At 38.1% G+C, this 14,544-nt stretch overlaps 2 protein-coding genes across 2 annotated transcripts in view; one reads left to right on the top strand and one right to left on the bottom strand.

The window, feature by feature from the left end:
• The window catches only part of traf3ip2b (TRAF3 interacting protein 2b), a 1,379,907-nt gene that overhangs the window by 112,926 nt on the left and 1,252,437 nt on the right, over nucleotides 1-14,544 (bottom strand). The gene's annotated exons all lie outside the window — the stretch shown is intronic.
• Nucleotides 1-14,544, top strand: part of dennd6a (DENN/MADD domain containing 6A) — a 52,408-nt gene that overhangs the window by 16,384 nt on the left and 21,480 nt on the right. The window contains exons 4-5 of the mRNA XM_079844303.1: nucleotides 10,082-10,194; nucleotides 10,355-10,435. Of these exons, the coding sequence (XP_079700429.1) occupies nucleotides 10,082-10,194; nucleotides 10,355-10,435 (194 nt within the window). The remainder of the gene's footprint in view (nucleotides 1-10,081; nucleotides 10,195-10,354; nucleotides 10,436-14,544) is intronic.

Raw genomic sequence — 14,544 nt, 5'->3', positions numbered from 1 at the left:
ATATTAGGCCTGTCACGATAACTACTTTTTGTTTCGCGATATATCGTCCCAGAAATAATTGCGATAAACTATATTATTGTCATTTATGCCACTGAATATTAGGGGTGTAACGGTACACAAAACTGACGGTTCGGTACGTACCTCGGTTTTGAAGTCACGGTTCGGTACGAGTTCGGTACAGCAGATTTACAAAATTGCTTTTTATTTATTTTTTATATTTAACAGTGGTTTACTGGAGAACAAAGTGTCCTTGAATGAATTAAATTATATCTAAAAGTTTATTTAAGATATTTCTGTAAATTATATAGGGAGCCCTTACTTGTACATTAATATTAAAGGTTCACAACAGAGCCCAAACTATTAGCCTAAATTCAGTTGCTATTTATTTTTAGGTATAATAATCAACACTCAAATAACACATTGTGTGCAAATATGTAAACTTCACATAAGGTAGTTTTTGCATTAACTTCTAAATCTAATTATAAAATAGTTTTTTGTTGAAATATAATAATTTATATACAGTGTCTGTCATTTTCATGACAGGTTTATTTAACATGCATGAAATAATCAAGACATCACTAACAGGTTAAGTAGAATATAATGAATATAACGGCTAATGTAGAGCATATATTTAGTGAAAGAGTTGATTCCTCTAGTGAATAAAATTCTGTGGACACTGAATGACTGCCTGAGGTAAATGTGATGCTAACGTTACATGACATTGTTTAGTTCACAAGCAGTTATATTGACATCTTTCCGCAGTTGAAACACTGATTTAGCGATTACACCACATATATACATGACAGTAAATTGTAATGTATCCTCAGCATACCTTCAGATCGTCATTCATGTTTATTCTTGAATCTTTAGTAACAGATGATCGATCGCCTTCACAGATGATCGCGTTCACGCGCGTGCGCGTCGCGCGGCCGCATGAACTGTGATCAGTGACCAGTCACGCCACATAGAGCGTCAAAACGGCATTTATCTTTTGAATTTCGTGATAAAATGGACTGAATACTTAATATGTTCGTGTGGGAACTCGGATTGAAGTGTGTTCCGCGCTTACAACAAGCCGACAGTGAACTGTTAAAGATTACATTCATAACCGTTCGACGCGTGCACCGTTCACAAATGATCGCGGTCACGCGCGGCCACTTGAACTGTGTTCAGTGATCACTGATCAGTCACGCACATTAAAGAGCATCAAAACGTCATTTATAGTTTGAATTTCATGATAATATGGACTGAATACTTAATATGTTCGTGTGGGAACTCGGATTGAAGTGTGTTCCGCGCTTACAACAAGCCGACTGTTAACTGTTAAACATTACATTCATAACCGTTCGGTACACGCGTGCACCGTACCGGAAGCCCTGTACCGAAACGGTTCAATACGAATACGTGTACCGTTACACCCCTACTGAATATATAATCCTAATATAACAGCATAATAATGCAAATAGACCTACACACTTTCAGTGTCTCGCAACATATACATTACAGTCGTATTATTGACTGCATGTTGTAATATCTTCTGATGATTTTATAATAGTAAATATATGTGCGATAAACATTTGTTATGCCTATCCGTTCTGAACAACCCAATGTGTCCAGGCTTCATATGAAAATCAATTATTATACTAGCTAAAAGCTGAACTAAACAAACGTAAAAAAAAAACTACTCACTTGTTTGTAAGGAAGGTTGTGAATAACCATAGACTGTAAAGGAATTAACTAATTTCTGTATCCAACATGACTGTCACGTCACGTGACAAAAGAACGAGACTCGAGAGATGAACTGTTTCTGCATTCAGCTTATGGGGACATAAACGAACGACTCGAACGAGAAGACTCGAGAGATGAACTAATCTTTTCTGTTTCCGGTGACTGCATAGCCTTGCCTATGGGGCTGGGACTTGATGAACGAATGACTCAAACCCGAAAACTCGAGAGATGAACTAATCAATTATTTTTCCTGTACAGAACATATGGGATGTTGCGCATGCGATTCGTTCAAAATGAACGAATCGCTCTCTTAGACCCGTTGTTCTCGAGTTATATTAAAGATATGTTCAAAAAGCCAGTCTGTGATTGGTTCCCGCGAAAGTGTAACAGTAGCAGTAGAAATTACTACAGGTGTACATAGGGCTGTACGATTCATCGAAAAATAACCGAAACCGACATTCAGAACCTCTAACCGACGTATTTTTCCCATGTCGGTTATTTCGGTTTTCACGTGACTCCGCCCCGTCAGTCACATCAAGTGCAGTTTGCAGGCACACGGAGATGCAGGAGCAGTTATATGTGTTTATAGATGCCTCACTATAGTAACTGCATGTTTTACACCGTTTATACAGGTCAGTTAATTGCTGTTCTTATAGCCTACGCGCTGACACACACTCTCTCTCTCTCTCTCTGTGTGTGACACGGCGCGCAAGCCCTGAAGCCGCTTTCACTTTCGTGCTCGTAAAGTTTGTCAAGTAAATGCGTTTAAACGCGACAACGCGCGCGCCCTGAAGGCAGACCTTTCACCTGCGTTCTCGCAAAGCTTGTCATTTGTATGTGGTTTAAGGCCTGCCAGTTTGAACATTAAAGCGAGTTTCGACCATCAGATGTGTGTTATGTTGAACTAATGCCTGATTTATTGTGACAAACGAACACTCAGACAGAAGCTTGCACATCACGTGAAGATCGCGCGCAGAGGAGCACAGAAACGCAGTGTCAAGCTGTCCTGTGACTAAAGTAAAGTCACTAAAGTAGCTTAGAAACTCAACCGTTATTTTAATACCTTTGCTGTAAGTACAAACCACAGCTTAATAATGAATAGAGACAGTAAGAGTAATTCACACACACAATCACTCTCTCATTAATGCATTCAGATAAATGTAATGTAGGCCTACAGTGCTAATTTATCTGTATCTGATGTACAACAAGCAGAAATCTGCTCCATAGACAATAACTGCTGAAAGTGAACCGTTTCCTTCAAGTATTTTAAAATCACAAAGAAATGCACTTTTTCATTAGAAAAAAAAAATCCACCTTTTAATAGTAGAAAATATTTACAGGACAAACCTTATCAGTGAACTTACTCAAAACCTTATGAGGGCAAAAAAAAAAAAAAGCTAAATAATCGTTCATTAATCGTAATCGAGGTCAAATGTTCAATTAATCAAGGTTTTTATTTTTGGTCAAATCGTTACAGCCCTAGGTGTACAGGTTTCCAGACTGAGTTGCAGAGCGAAATCAAATCACTGGCAGATCAGGCTGTGTTTACCCAGTCCACCTCAGAGCAGGTCTGGAGACGAAGTTCATGTGTCCTCATACACTGAGACGGCAGAGGCTGAAAACACTGCGAGAGTCATGCCTGCTTCTGTGTGTGTGTGTGTGTGTGTGTCTGTGTGTGTCTGAGTCTGAGTCTGAGTCTGAGTCTGAGTCTGAGTCTGAGTCTGAGTCTGAGTCTGAGTCTGAGTCTGAGTCTGAGTCTGAGTGTGTGTCTGAGTGTGTGTCTGAGTGTGTGTCTGAGTGTGTGTCTGAGTGTGTGTCTGAGTGTGTGTCTGAGTGTGTGTCTGAGTGTGTGTCTGAGTGTGTGTCTGAGTCTGAGTCTGAGTCTGAGTCTGAGTCTGAGTCTGAGTCTGAGTCTGAGTCTGAGTCTGAGTCTGAGTCTGAGTCTGAGTCTGAGTCTGAGTCTGAGTCTGAGTCTGAGTCTGAGTGTGTGTCTGAGTCTGAGTGTGTGTCTGAGTCTGAGTGTGTGTCTGAGTCTGAGTCTGAGTCTGAGTCTGAGTCTGAGTCTGAGTCTGAGTCTGAGTCTGAGTCTGAGTGTGTGTCTGAGTGTGTGTCTGAGTGTGTGTCTGAGTGTGTGTCTGAGTGTGTGTCTGAGTGTGTGTCTGAGTGTGTGTCTGAGTGTGTGTCTGAGTGTGTGTCTGAGTGTGTGTCTGAGTGTGTGTCTGAGTGTGTGTCTGAGTGTGTGTCTGAGTGTGTGTCTGAGTGTGTGTCTGAGTGTGTGTCTGAGTGTGTGTCTGAGTGTGTGTCTGAGTGTGTGTCTGAGTGTGTGTCTGAGTCTGAGTCTGAGTCTGAGTCTGAGTGTGTGTGTGTGTCTGTGTGTGGTGTGTGTGTGATTCACACAGACACACAGAAAGTGAAGAATTCGCATATGAATAGTGTTTTTGAAGTTTAATATTCACAGACAGTAGTCTATTATTAGGGATGCACGATATTATCAGCACGACATCGGAATCGGCCGATATGAAAAATGATGCCGATATGATAATGTCTTGATATGAGCCTACAATACCTCACGTGTGCAAGGAGTGCTATAGCGATAAGATCACGTCAGCCGTGTGGCCATTCTTGAAGTGAAAACAAGCAAATACATTGCATGTATGGTGATTTATATTGACATCATTAATCAACATCATTATATTGAATTTGTGAATCAACAGGATTGCCAGGTTTTCACAACAAAACTAGCCCAAAATAAGCACAATCGCGTCTCCCCACTCTCTAGCGCGCGCAGCAGCCTCCACAGCAGCAGAAGCTCCTCCAGGTCCTAGTGCCCCCCGGTTGAATTTTATATAGCCTATTTAGTGGGAGTGCTGTTGTTGCAGTAATAAAATGAAAAGTAGAATACACAAATAAATTGTAAAAAACTTGTAAATTAAATACTTTTATATACAGTTTATTAATCTGTAATAAAATTGTATGAAATGGATGAAAAAAATAATAATCCAGGGAGCACTAAAATAATTGTATTTTTTTAATTTTTATTTGAAGCTGAAGACAGCATCAACTGATGCCACGCCACCCTCACTTCATGTGCACAAACATTACATCCAAAAATAAAATATTTAGGTTACAACTGCATCTGTCTGGGGTGAAAAATCACTGACTTTATTATTGGTATTTTTAGAGAAAATATACTCTTATTATAAAAATAACTTTATTAACATTTATTTATCTTTAACAAGTATACTTTTAGTAAGGAGACCTCAGAAGTCTGAAACCAGAATGGGAAAAAAATGTTTTTGCTCAAAATGGTGGTTTCCAAACGAAATAAACGTATATCGGTATCAATATCGGCATCGGCCAAAATTAGTTGAAAAATACCGGCATATCGGATATCGGCAAAAATCCAATATCGTGCATCCCTATCTATTATGCAATTCGACTTAAGTTTACTGACCTGCTTTTTATTTATTCATCAAAACTTTGACAAATTCCGTGAAATTCCACGTAATACAGTAAATTCTGTTTTTATGACTGGATTTTGTGAGTCCATCGCGGAAATCATTGGGCCATACTAATTTTTGCACAGTATGTATTTAAGTGTATTAATATTGGTGTCAGTTATCATATTACTTGCACATACAATGATTTTACCAATCATTCTATTAATTCTGAAAAATGTTTGTTTCCATAAAAATGTTTTCAACATTGATAATAATCTTATTACCATATCAGAATGATTTCTGAAGGATCATGTGACACTGAAAACTGGAGTAATGATGCTGAAAATACAGCTATATTCACATGGAAAACAGTTACAATGAATTGTAATATTATTTGACAATATTACTGTTTTTACTGTAATAAAAATCTCCCAAACCCCAAACTTTGAACGGTAGTGTACCTGACATCCTTACCTGTGGTAAAATCACTGTAATGCTGTATTGCTTTAATGCATGTGGATGGGACAGGATATCCTGTTGTAAATGGTCTGTTCATTGACATTTGTGACCTAATCAAACCTGATTTGACTTGTCTTGCGTCCAGTTCTCATAGCCCATGATTCCATTGTGCAGTTTTGAAAATGCCTCTCATCTCTGACATCAGTTTCCTGGAGCCGTTTTCTTCATGGAGGGCCAAGAGTCGGATGCCAGTGTTTGTGGGTCAAACTGTGCATATGGAGATTTCTGGTGTGCGTTAACATGCTTTCTCGCATGCTGTGGGTGAGGCACGAGAAAAGCATGCGGGTTGCCGTGGCAACAGAGTTCCTGCCACCCTATCAGATGTGAAGAAGTGCATCTGTTGTGACACATTACGCCTCTCTCTTCACATTCCCTCCATTTGTTTGACTCGTGTGAATGTCTTATAATGATGGATGAGACTCGACGGCAAGCAACACGTTGAATTAAATGTGACATTTTGAAGTATTTTCTTGTAAAACGTACTCCAATAATCCAATAGTTTTGATTACAACTTCGAAAAATCCATCTTTTACAGTGTACGTACATTATACTGGAGGTTGTAGTGGGAATATTAATACTTCACTTGTGGTCCAATTGTGAAATTGTCAATCGCAATGTATTGAATAAATGTCACAACCATGACTATTTTTGAACAGGCCATTTTGTATATCTGTATATCAGTAAAAATCATATTGGTCAACCTATTTATTTATTTTCCTGTAGCTAATCCATTTTAAAGCCCCTTTAATTATCATCATACACTGTAAAAAAAAAATTCAGGTCTCCAATTGAAAATTTTCTAGTGAGCGATCACATCTAAAATTTTAATTTGGCCAAATTTAATCTCTTGAATTTTAATTGAATTAAATTGCATCAATTCACAGAAATTCAATTTGGCCTACTGAAAAATTTAGATGTTATCGCTCACTACAAAATATTCAATTGGATTAAATATCCTAGTTATGGATTAAAGCATAAAGATGAACTGATTTGATTATTTAAATGGCTTTTCTAGATCTTGCATGTAACGAGTGTGTAGTTGGACGTTCATTCAGTAGGATTAACTCTAAATATTGTGTAAACGCTGCTTTTTATAGACCCCCGTGGTGTTGAGGAAAGGGTTAAAGGGGCGGATGAGGTAATCCATCAGTCACGCCTGCAGATAGAGCCAGTAATCCGGTTTCACACTCGCACAAGCCACCTTCCTTGTTCCTTGTGGCCCACACACATCACTGTATGCAGAAAAGCCAAAAATAGAGACGAACGCACACAATAATGTCCTAATCTGAACCGGAGCAGTCGGCCCGGGACATCAGAACAGCCTGGTGTGATGTAGGAGGCACTGATTCTGTCGGTTCTTCTAGAATAATGTCCAGATGATTCCTTAACTTATGGATGTTGCATCTTGTTTGATTATTTGTGAATATCTGGAAGAGTAAAAATGTAATTCCCATGTTACACAACACCGATTACAGTCTAGATTAAGTAAAGATTCTCTTTTATTTGTGTATTTTTGTTTATATTTTAGTATTTTTATTTGTTGTTATTATTGATGACATATTTTTATATATATGACCTATACTTTTTTTAAAACATTTAAATTATATTAGAGCTGCAACTAACGATTATTTTTTTCTGTCGACTAATCTAACAATTATTTTCCAGATTGATCTGATGATTCTTTTTTACTGATTATTGTATTTCAAAGAGGGTAGTGAATTTGTGTATTATTTTAACATGAAATCAATGAAAGATGACAATATTAATTGTATTTCAGGAAGGATAGTGTACTTAAGCCATTTTATAATGAAATATAGGAACACAAAGCTTTTTAAACATTATGTATAATGATACTATTCATCATAAAATGTATACAGAGTAAGCCTAATTAGGAAGTTGTTTACTATAATAGTTGAGTTTGATTTACTTATTTATTTGTGTCAATAGTAAACAAAAATGCACTTTTATTTATCTGCAAAAGGTTCACATACAGGAGCTTTCAGCATAGTTTTACTGTATAACTACATGTGCATAAACAACGACTAAAGCTGCCAGAAGTTTTTGCCCAAACTTCAAAGACACATTTAAATGATTAAAACTAGAGGCTTATCTTAACTTTAATGTTACTTTAATCATGCCAACTACCTATATACAGCATGTTATTATGCATATGTGTTTGGGACAGAGGGGAACCTGGTCGCATCTGAAACAGATATATGCGTGCGCGCGCGCGGATCCATACAGTCTATGGCCAGTCTCTGTTCAGGATCAATTGATTCATGGAATTGGTGGTCTTCTTCTTAATGTGTGGCTCCAGTATCGCTAGCAAAGCATCAAACGGAGCCACTGACATTCTAAAGTAAACTTTGAATCGGTCTGGATAATCCCGCAGCTTCTTAATAAGGAGGTGGAAGACGGCATTTTGTGTTGTTTTGCGTTTTTTTTCGTAAGGCATTCTTTAATACGCATCGGACTCAGTGTGCAAGGTCTCTGTGCGTGACAAATTTTTCGGATCACGAATACGAAAAAACGCATGCGAAAATTTCGGACTCAGTGTGCAAAGGCCTTTACAGAGCGAACAAAGCACAGTTTTATTCGGCTTCTGTTTAAAGTACTACCACACTTTTGAATGTCGCGGTCTGGCTTTATATGATAAATGATCATTTTCACTATGCCCGGGAGTAGAAGCCGCTATTAATCTAGATCTTCTGTTCTATTCTAGAACGTTAAAAATGTGACGCTGACTACTACTACTTTTCGTAGTCGTTGCAGTCGTTGCATCCCTAAATTGTATTAATAACAATATTTTTTTTATGCTTATGTTTATATATTTTACATATTACATATTTTTTTACATATATATTTTATATTTGATATATAATGCTCTTTACTCAATTTGAGCTCTACATAGGGTGATTTCAGGGTGATGGGACACTGTTTGCCATTGAGATGACTTGGAAAAAGTGTCCCAATCACCTCAAATTCACCCTATTGAGACTACAAGCTAGTTAAAGCCAGCAAATTGAGCTTATTCGCCGTATTTTTAAAACAATCCATGTCAGCCATTTCACAACGAGACGAGCCGGCTGGCAGAAGCTCCTCCCATTACGCAAATTTGCGTCTGTCGTGAAGTGAATGTCACGCGCGAATGAAGCGAGTAAACTCAAAATGTTCAAACGTCCAACCACACACAAATAGCACGATTTATTCACGCAAGTCGCGTCTGATGTGAACGCACCGTTAAACGGCAATTCATCGACTGGCCACTAAAGACAGGCTACAAAAGGAGTCAATCCCAGAGACCCCCCAATGAAATTAAAATGCCCAACTTTACAGCAAAAAAAAAACATGTTTACAGTCTGGTACAAAAAGTAGTTTTGGTCTAAACAGCTAATTTTGCCCCTCATGACGACTGAGGGGGGTGAATATTTTTTTTAATAACTTGTCTGTTTAAATTATATTGCCTTAAAGTTCTGCATAATTAAAGGCGTGGCCACTTGAGTGACGGGTGGATTGACAAACTAGCCGTTTGTCTGCTGTCTGTCTCCTCCCATGTCCCGCCTCTTTGCCCATTTTCGGTTATCCGGGAGTGACACGCTTAAGCGGCAACCTCCCCCTTCTCTTCAAGCCAATACGGAAGTGACTTAAACTGCAATTCATCGACTGGCCACTAGAGACGTTTACATTAAAGCCTTAAAGTTCTGCATAATTAAGGGCGTGGCCACTTTGAGTGACAGGTCGATTGCCGTTTGTCTGCTGTCTGTTAGTCATCACGTCACCTCAGCTCCGCCCACGTCCCGCCTCTTTGCCCATTTTCTATTATCCGGGAGTGATGCGCGGAGCCTGCCAAGATGGCGACGGCCAGCTCGACCCGACTTTACACTTCAAAAACTGCTCTTCAAAATCCTATGGGTGACGTCACGGACACTACGTCCATATTTTTTTTACAGTCTATGGTTTTGAGGCCATATTTGCTAGTGCTCTCCTAAAAGTCGACAATGTAAATAGTTAGATGCACATTTAAAATTTTAAGTTTCTTTATGAATTCTGGAAATATTGATGGAAATGGAAAAGAACATTTTCTAAATGCATTCCCATTTGAAGTGTCTTCATTGCTTTTGTCTATTGTAAAACATATGCAGTTTTGCTGTACTGTGATGTAAACAAAAGCCTATTGGTGATTTTAAAATGTATATAAGCAGAATTATTTTGCAACCTTGGCCTTTACTTCCGAGAGATGATGCAGAACACAATGTTTTGGCAGACTAAATAAAATAATATTGTGGCTGAAGGAAAACGCAAGCACTTCAGATGAAAACAACATGGTTTCAATAAAATGTCCTTGAATCAGCCTGTGCACAGATAAACGTGCGTGTTTGTGTCTCCGGTCTCAGGTTGTCTGGGGGACACGCAGTTCTGCTTCCGTTTCCGGCAGGCCACAGGCAGGAAGTCGTCACTCGGATGTTTCTTCGACCACTTCGACCGGGATGCGCCGGTCTGTCTCAAGGTCAGTGCTCAGGGCGTCAATATTAACTCCCATCTCACAAAATCCTGTTCATTAAGATTGCCCTGAATGAATCATAATGTCACTAAAATGCTTCTGCAAGTAATTTTTTGCATGTGATTATCTCTGAGGGAAATGTGCATGTTTGTCTTCTTTCCCACAGAGAGATCAGGGTTATTACTACGGGTACGTGTACTTCAGACAGGTGCGAGACAAGTCGCTCAAGAGGGGCTACTTTCAGAAGGTACGACCATTTGACCCTCACCATGAACCTGACGCCTCATGACAGACATTGAGTTGATCAGGGTTGTGATGAATTTAAAGTGACGTTTGGTAGTTGTTGTAACATGCAGATCGCTTCTGGTGGTGCAATAAACAACTCCAATGAAGCATTTTGTGTCCCATCCACCCTAGAGAAATTCCTGGCCCTTTGGTTGCACATTATATCTTAATTTATAGAACGTTATGCTCCTGTCCTGTACTCAAATGGGCCCTTTTCACATTTCCTTGATTCTCAGAAGCACAAGTCATAGTTCTACACTTTCATAGAGTGCAACAGTATTTATTTTCCATTCATATCTCCAATAGGGTTTTAAAAAGTATTTTTTTAAAGCATTAGAAGCCATGAATCATAACATTACAAACTGATTTGAAGCAAAAAATATTTGATATATAAAGGACTCTGACCTTAACAGCTTTAGGAAAGGAAAGAACTACAATCCCATGAAGCATTGCAAACCGCATAATCCAATTAAAAACTATGGATAAATATAAAACTATTCATTTAAAAATGTTGATTATATAAACAAAAACAATATTTCACGTTTATTGCAAAATATGCTTATACTGTGTGTGTTAGGGCTGTAAAACGTTTAATCGTGATTAATCACGTCCAAAATAAAAGTTTGTGTATTCATAATATATGTCTGTGTGTACTGTGTATAATTATTTATATTGTTATAAAATTATTATATATTAAAGAAATATTTGCATGTATGTACTGTGTATATATTTATATAATTTATATTATATATAAATATAAATATTTTATATATAAATATAACACATTTTTCTTAAATATATACATGCATGTATGTGTATTTATTTATAAATACAGAATAATTATACACAGTCCACACATTATGTAAACATAACCTTTTATTTTGGATGCTCTTAAACACAATTAATCATTTGACAGCACAAATGTATATATATAATATTATTATTTTATATATATATATATATATATATATATATATATATATATATATATATATATATATATATATATATATGTATATATATATGTATATATATATGTATATATATAATATAATTTTTTTTTTTTTTTTTTGACAGTGCTCCATGGGAGTGGGTGGAGCTAAAGAGATTGAACGTTTTGCTTGTCGCACCTCTCTGATTGGTGGATTTTTTTGTACAGCATCATGGGTAGTGTAGTTTTTCACCAAAAATGCCACTGTTCAATATAATTATTTTAAAGGGCACCTATTATGCAACATTCACATGGTGTTTGAATGTAAATGTGTGTTGGCAGTGTGTGTGTGTACACCATCACCCTATAATGGTAAAAATCCACCCACTTTTTTTAAAATCATAAGCAGCGTCTCAGATCAAGCCGTTTGCAGATTCCTGGCAAAGTGACGTCCCATTTCACAGGCCCCGCCCACGAGTGGTAATGCACACTGCCGTATTAGCATACACCCCGCCCCCAGAGAGCTGTACACAGTCGGCCATGTTTATCTCCTCGCCTGAGCATTAACAGCAGCATTCAAGTAAGAAATGTGTTCTTAAAGCTACATTTCTGACATATCCTTGTGTGCATTTGACAGTTTAATCCCGCTCTCTGTGCGCATGCGTCAGGTGTGTGTGCTCAAGTTGAGAGTGATAAGGCTTTAAAACGCATGTAGATGATATTTCATGAAGATGAAGAACTGCAATGTCACGTGGGCGTGTCTGCGATAGATGATCAAAACGGTGTATACAGAAAACATATGTATGTTTCAGTTTTCATTGGCGTGTTCACAAGCTGTGAAGGCTCCGCCCTCTAACCTGGGGAGCAGCAGCTCATTTGCATTTAAAGGAGACGCACACATAACAGCAAAAAAAAAATCAAACCTAAAAATTGTCTTTTTTCTAAATGGTATATTAAATGATCTGTTAGGAATTTTGAAACAGACACACTCTGGGGACACCTGAGACTTATATTACATCTTAAAAAAAAGTTGAAATAATTCTGGCTTCAACCGAAGCAAATACCATTGGTTAACAACCTCATAGCTCACAGTAGGGCTGTCTTTAAAGGTTTAAATTATCGTTAAAAATCAATTTCCCTATGAAGAAAATGAATCCAGAGTTTTTATTTCTGGATCCCGACTGTTGCGCTCTATAGCCATGACTGGGAGACAACAGAAAATGTCATTTTTGTGTTTCCATTCCACAAATAGCAAAAGAAAAGTTTTCCCACGACTTTCAAAATGAAAAAAAAAAGAATACAGGGAGATTGATGATTACATTGGTCAAAAGAGAGAAAGATGACAAATTTACTGTCACTCCCTCAGCCATTGTCAGCGTTACCTAGTTAAGATGATAAAGTATAGTGTTATTAATGTACATACATTCATAAAAAAACAAAGCTTAGCTAGATTTATGATATTAATAACTACGTCATCACAGTCTGTGAAAAGGGCCCATTGTTCGAGTGGTGTTGCAGTGATTTGAGCACAGTTAAGTGGTGTTTTCAGCCCGTGAGAAGCCTCAAATGGTTTTTCACTTCATTTTGCCCCTAGTTTGATCCCCATACTTTAGTATCTTTACCGGCGCTGCCAGCTACGCTCAAGCACAGCTCTGAACAAGTCCCAACACCACACAAGCATCTTGTGTCTTGATTTTCTGCATGCAACAGAAGTGTGATTCTGATCTATCACCAGCGAACGTTGTTCACACCCTAAAAATAGAGGCGGAGATTAGCTGGGAGTTCTGGAATTTTTCAAGATCCTTTAATTCTCGTTATTTTTGAAGACACAGGTGCTTTCTGGGGCCTTTTCTGCCCTGCGGCTTCTTATGCAACTCTCGAGGTGATTCACTGCGCTTCAATAAAACGTTGTGGTTTTTGACATGAGCGGACACAACCCAGTTTGTTTTCTTTACTAACGGAACAATGTTAGCTACACTACAGTTGTTTTCTTTCCACGTGCTTAACTCTATGAAGCCTACTGTATCATATTTGATACACAAAATTATAGGGGTGTCACTGTTCCTTCCTTGGAGCACTTTTGATAGATACTGACCACTGCAGACCGGGAACACCCCACAAGAGCTGCAGTTTTGGAGATGCTCTGACCCAGTCGTCTAGCCGTCACAATTTGGCCCAAACTCGCTCAAATCCTTACGCTTGCCCATTTTTCCTGCTTCTAACACATCAACTTTGAGGACAAAATGTTCACTTGCTGCCTAATATATCCCACCCACTAACAGGTGCTGTGATGAAGAGATAATCTGTTTTATTCTATTCACCTATCATAATGTTATGCCTGCTCGCTATATTCTTCTATAGATATAGAGTGATATTTATATGCACTTTATGTTAGTATTCTGTTATTTTGTTCTAAAGATCTAATTGACTTAAAGGGTTAGTTCACCCAAAAATGAAAATTCTGTCATTAATTACTCACCCTCATGTCGTTCGACACCCGTCAGACCTCCGTTCATCTTCGGAACAGAAATGAAGATATTTTAGTGTAAATCTGATGGCTCTGAAAGGCCTCCATTGGCTCAATGGTACTCTACACTCTCAAGACCCTTAAAAGGTACTAAAGACGTCGTTACAAAGTCCATCTCACTACAGTGGCTCTACAATAACCTTATGAATCGGCGACAATAGTTTTTGTGCGCAAAAAACCCCTAAATAACGACTTACATAGTGATGACGATTTCAAAACAAGGCATCATGAAGCTTCGAAGCGTTATGAATCACTGAGCCGAATGATGATTCGGATCGCGTGTCAAACCGCCAAACTGCTGAAATTTGGCGATTCAAACCGCTGAATCGACTCACTGATTCATAACGCTTCGAAGCTTCATGATGCCGTGTTTTGAAATCGTCATCACTATGAAAGTCGTTATTTAGGGTTTTTTTGCGCACAAAAACTATTGTCGCCGATTCATAAAGTTATTTTAGAACCACTGTAGTGAGATGGACTTTGTAACGACGTCTTTAGTACCTTTTAAGGGTCTTGAGAGTGTAGAGTACCATTGAGCCAATGGAGGACTTTCTGAGCCATCAGATTTCAACTAAAATATCTTAATTTCTGTTCTGAAGATGAACGGAGGTCT

Source organism: Gobio gobio, assembly GCF_949357685.1.
Source record: "Gobio gobio genome assembly, chromosome: 19".
NCBI classification, from domain to species: Eukaryota; Metazoa; Chordata; class Actinopteri; order Cypriniformes; family Gobionidae; genus Gobio; species Gobio gobio.
Note: the sequence above shows the minus strand (reverse complement) of the source record. Positions and strands in the feature narration are given on the sequence as shown.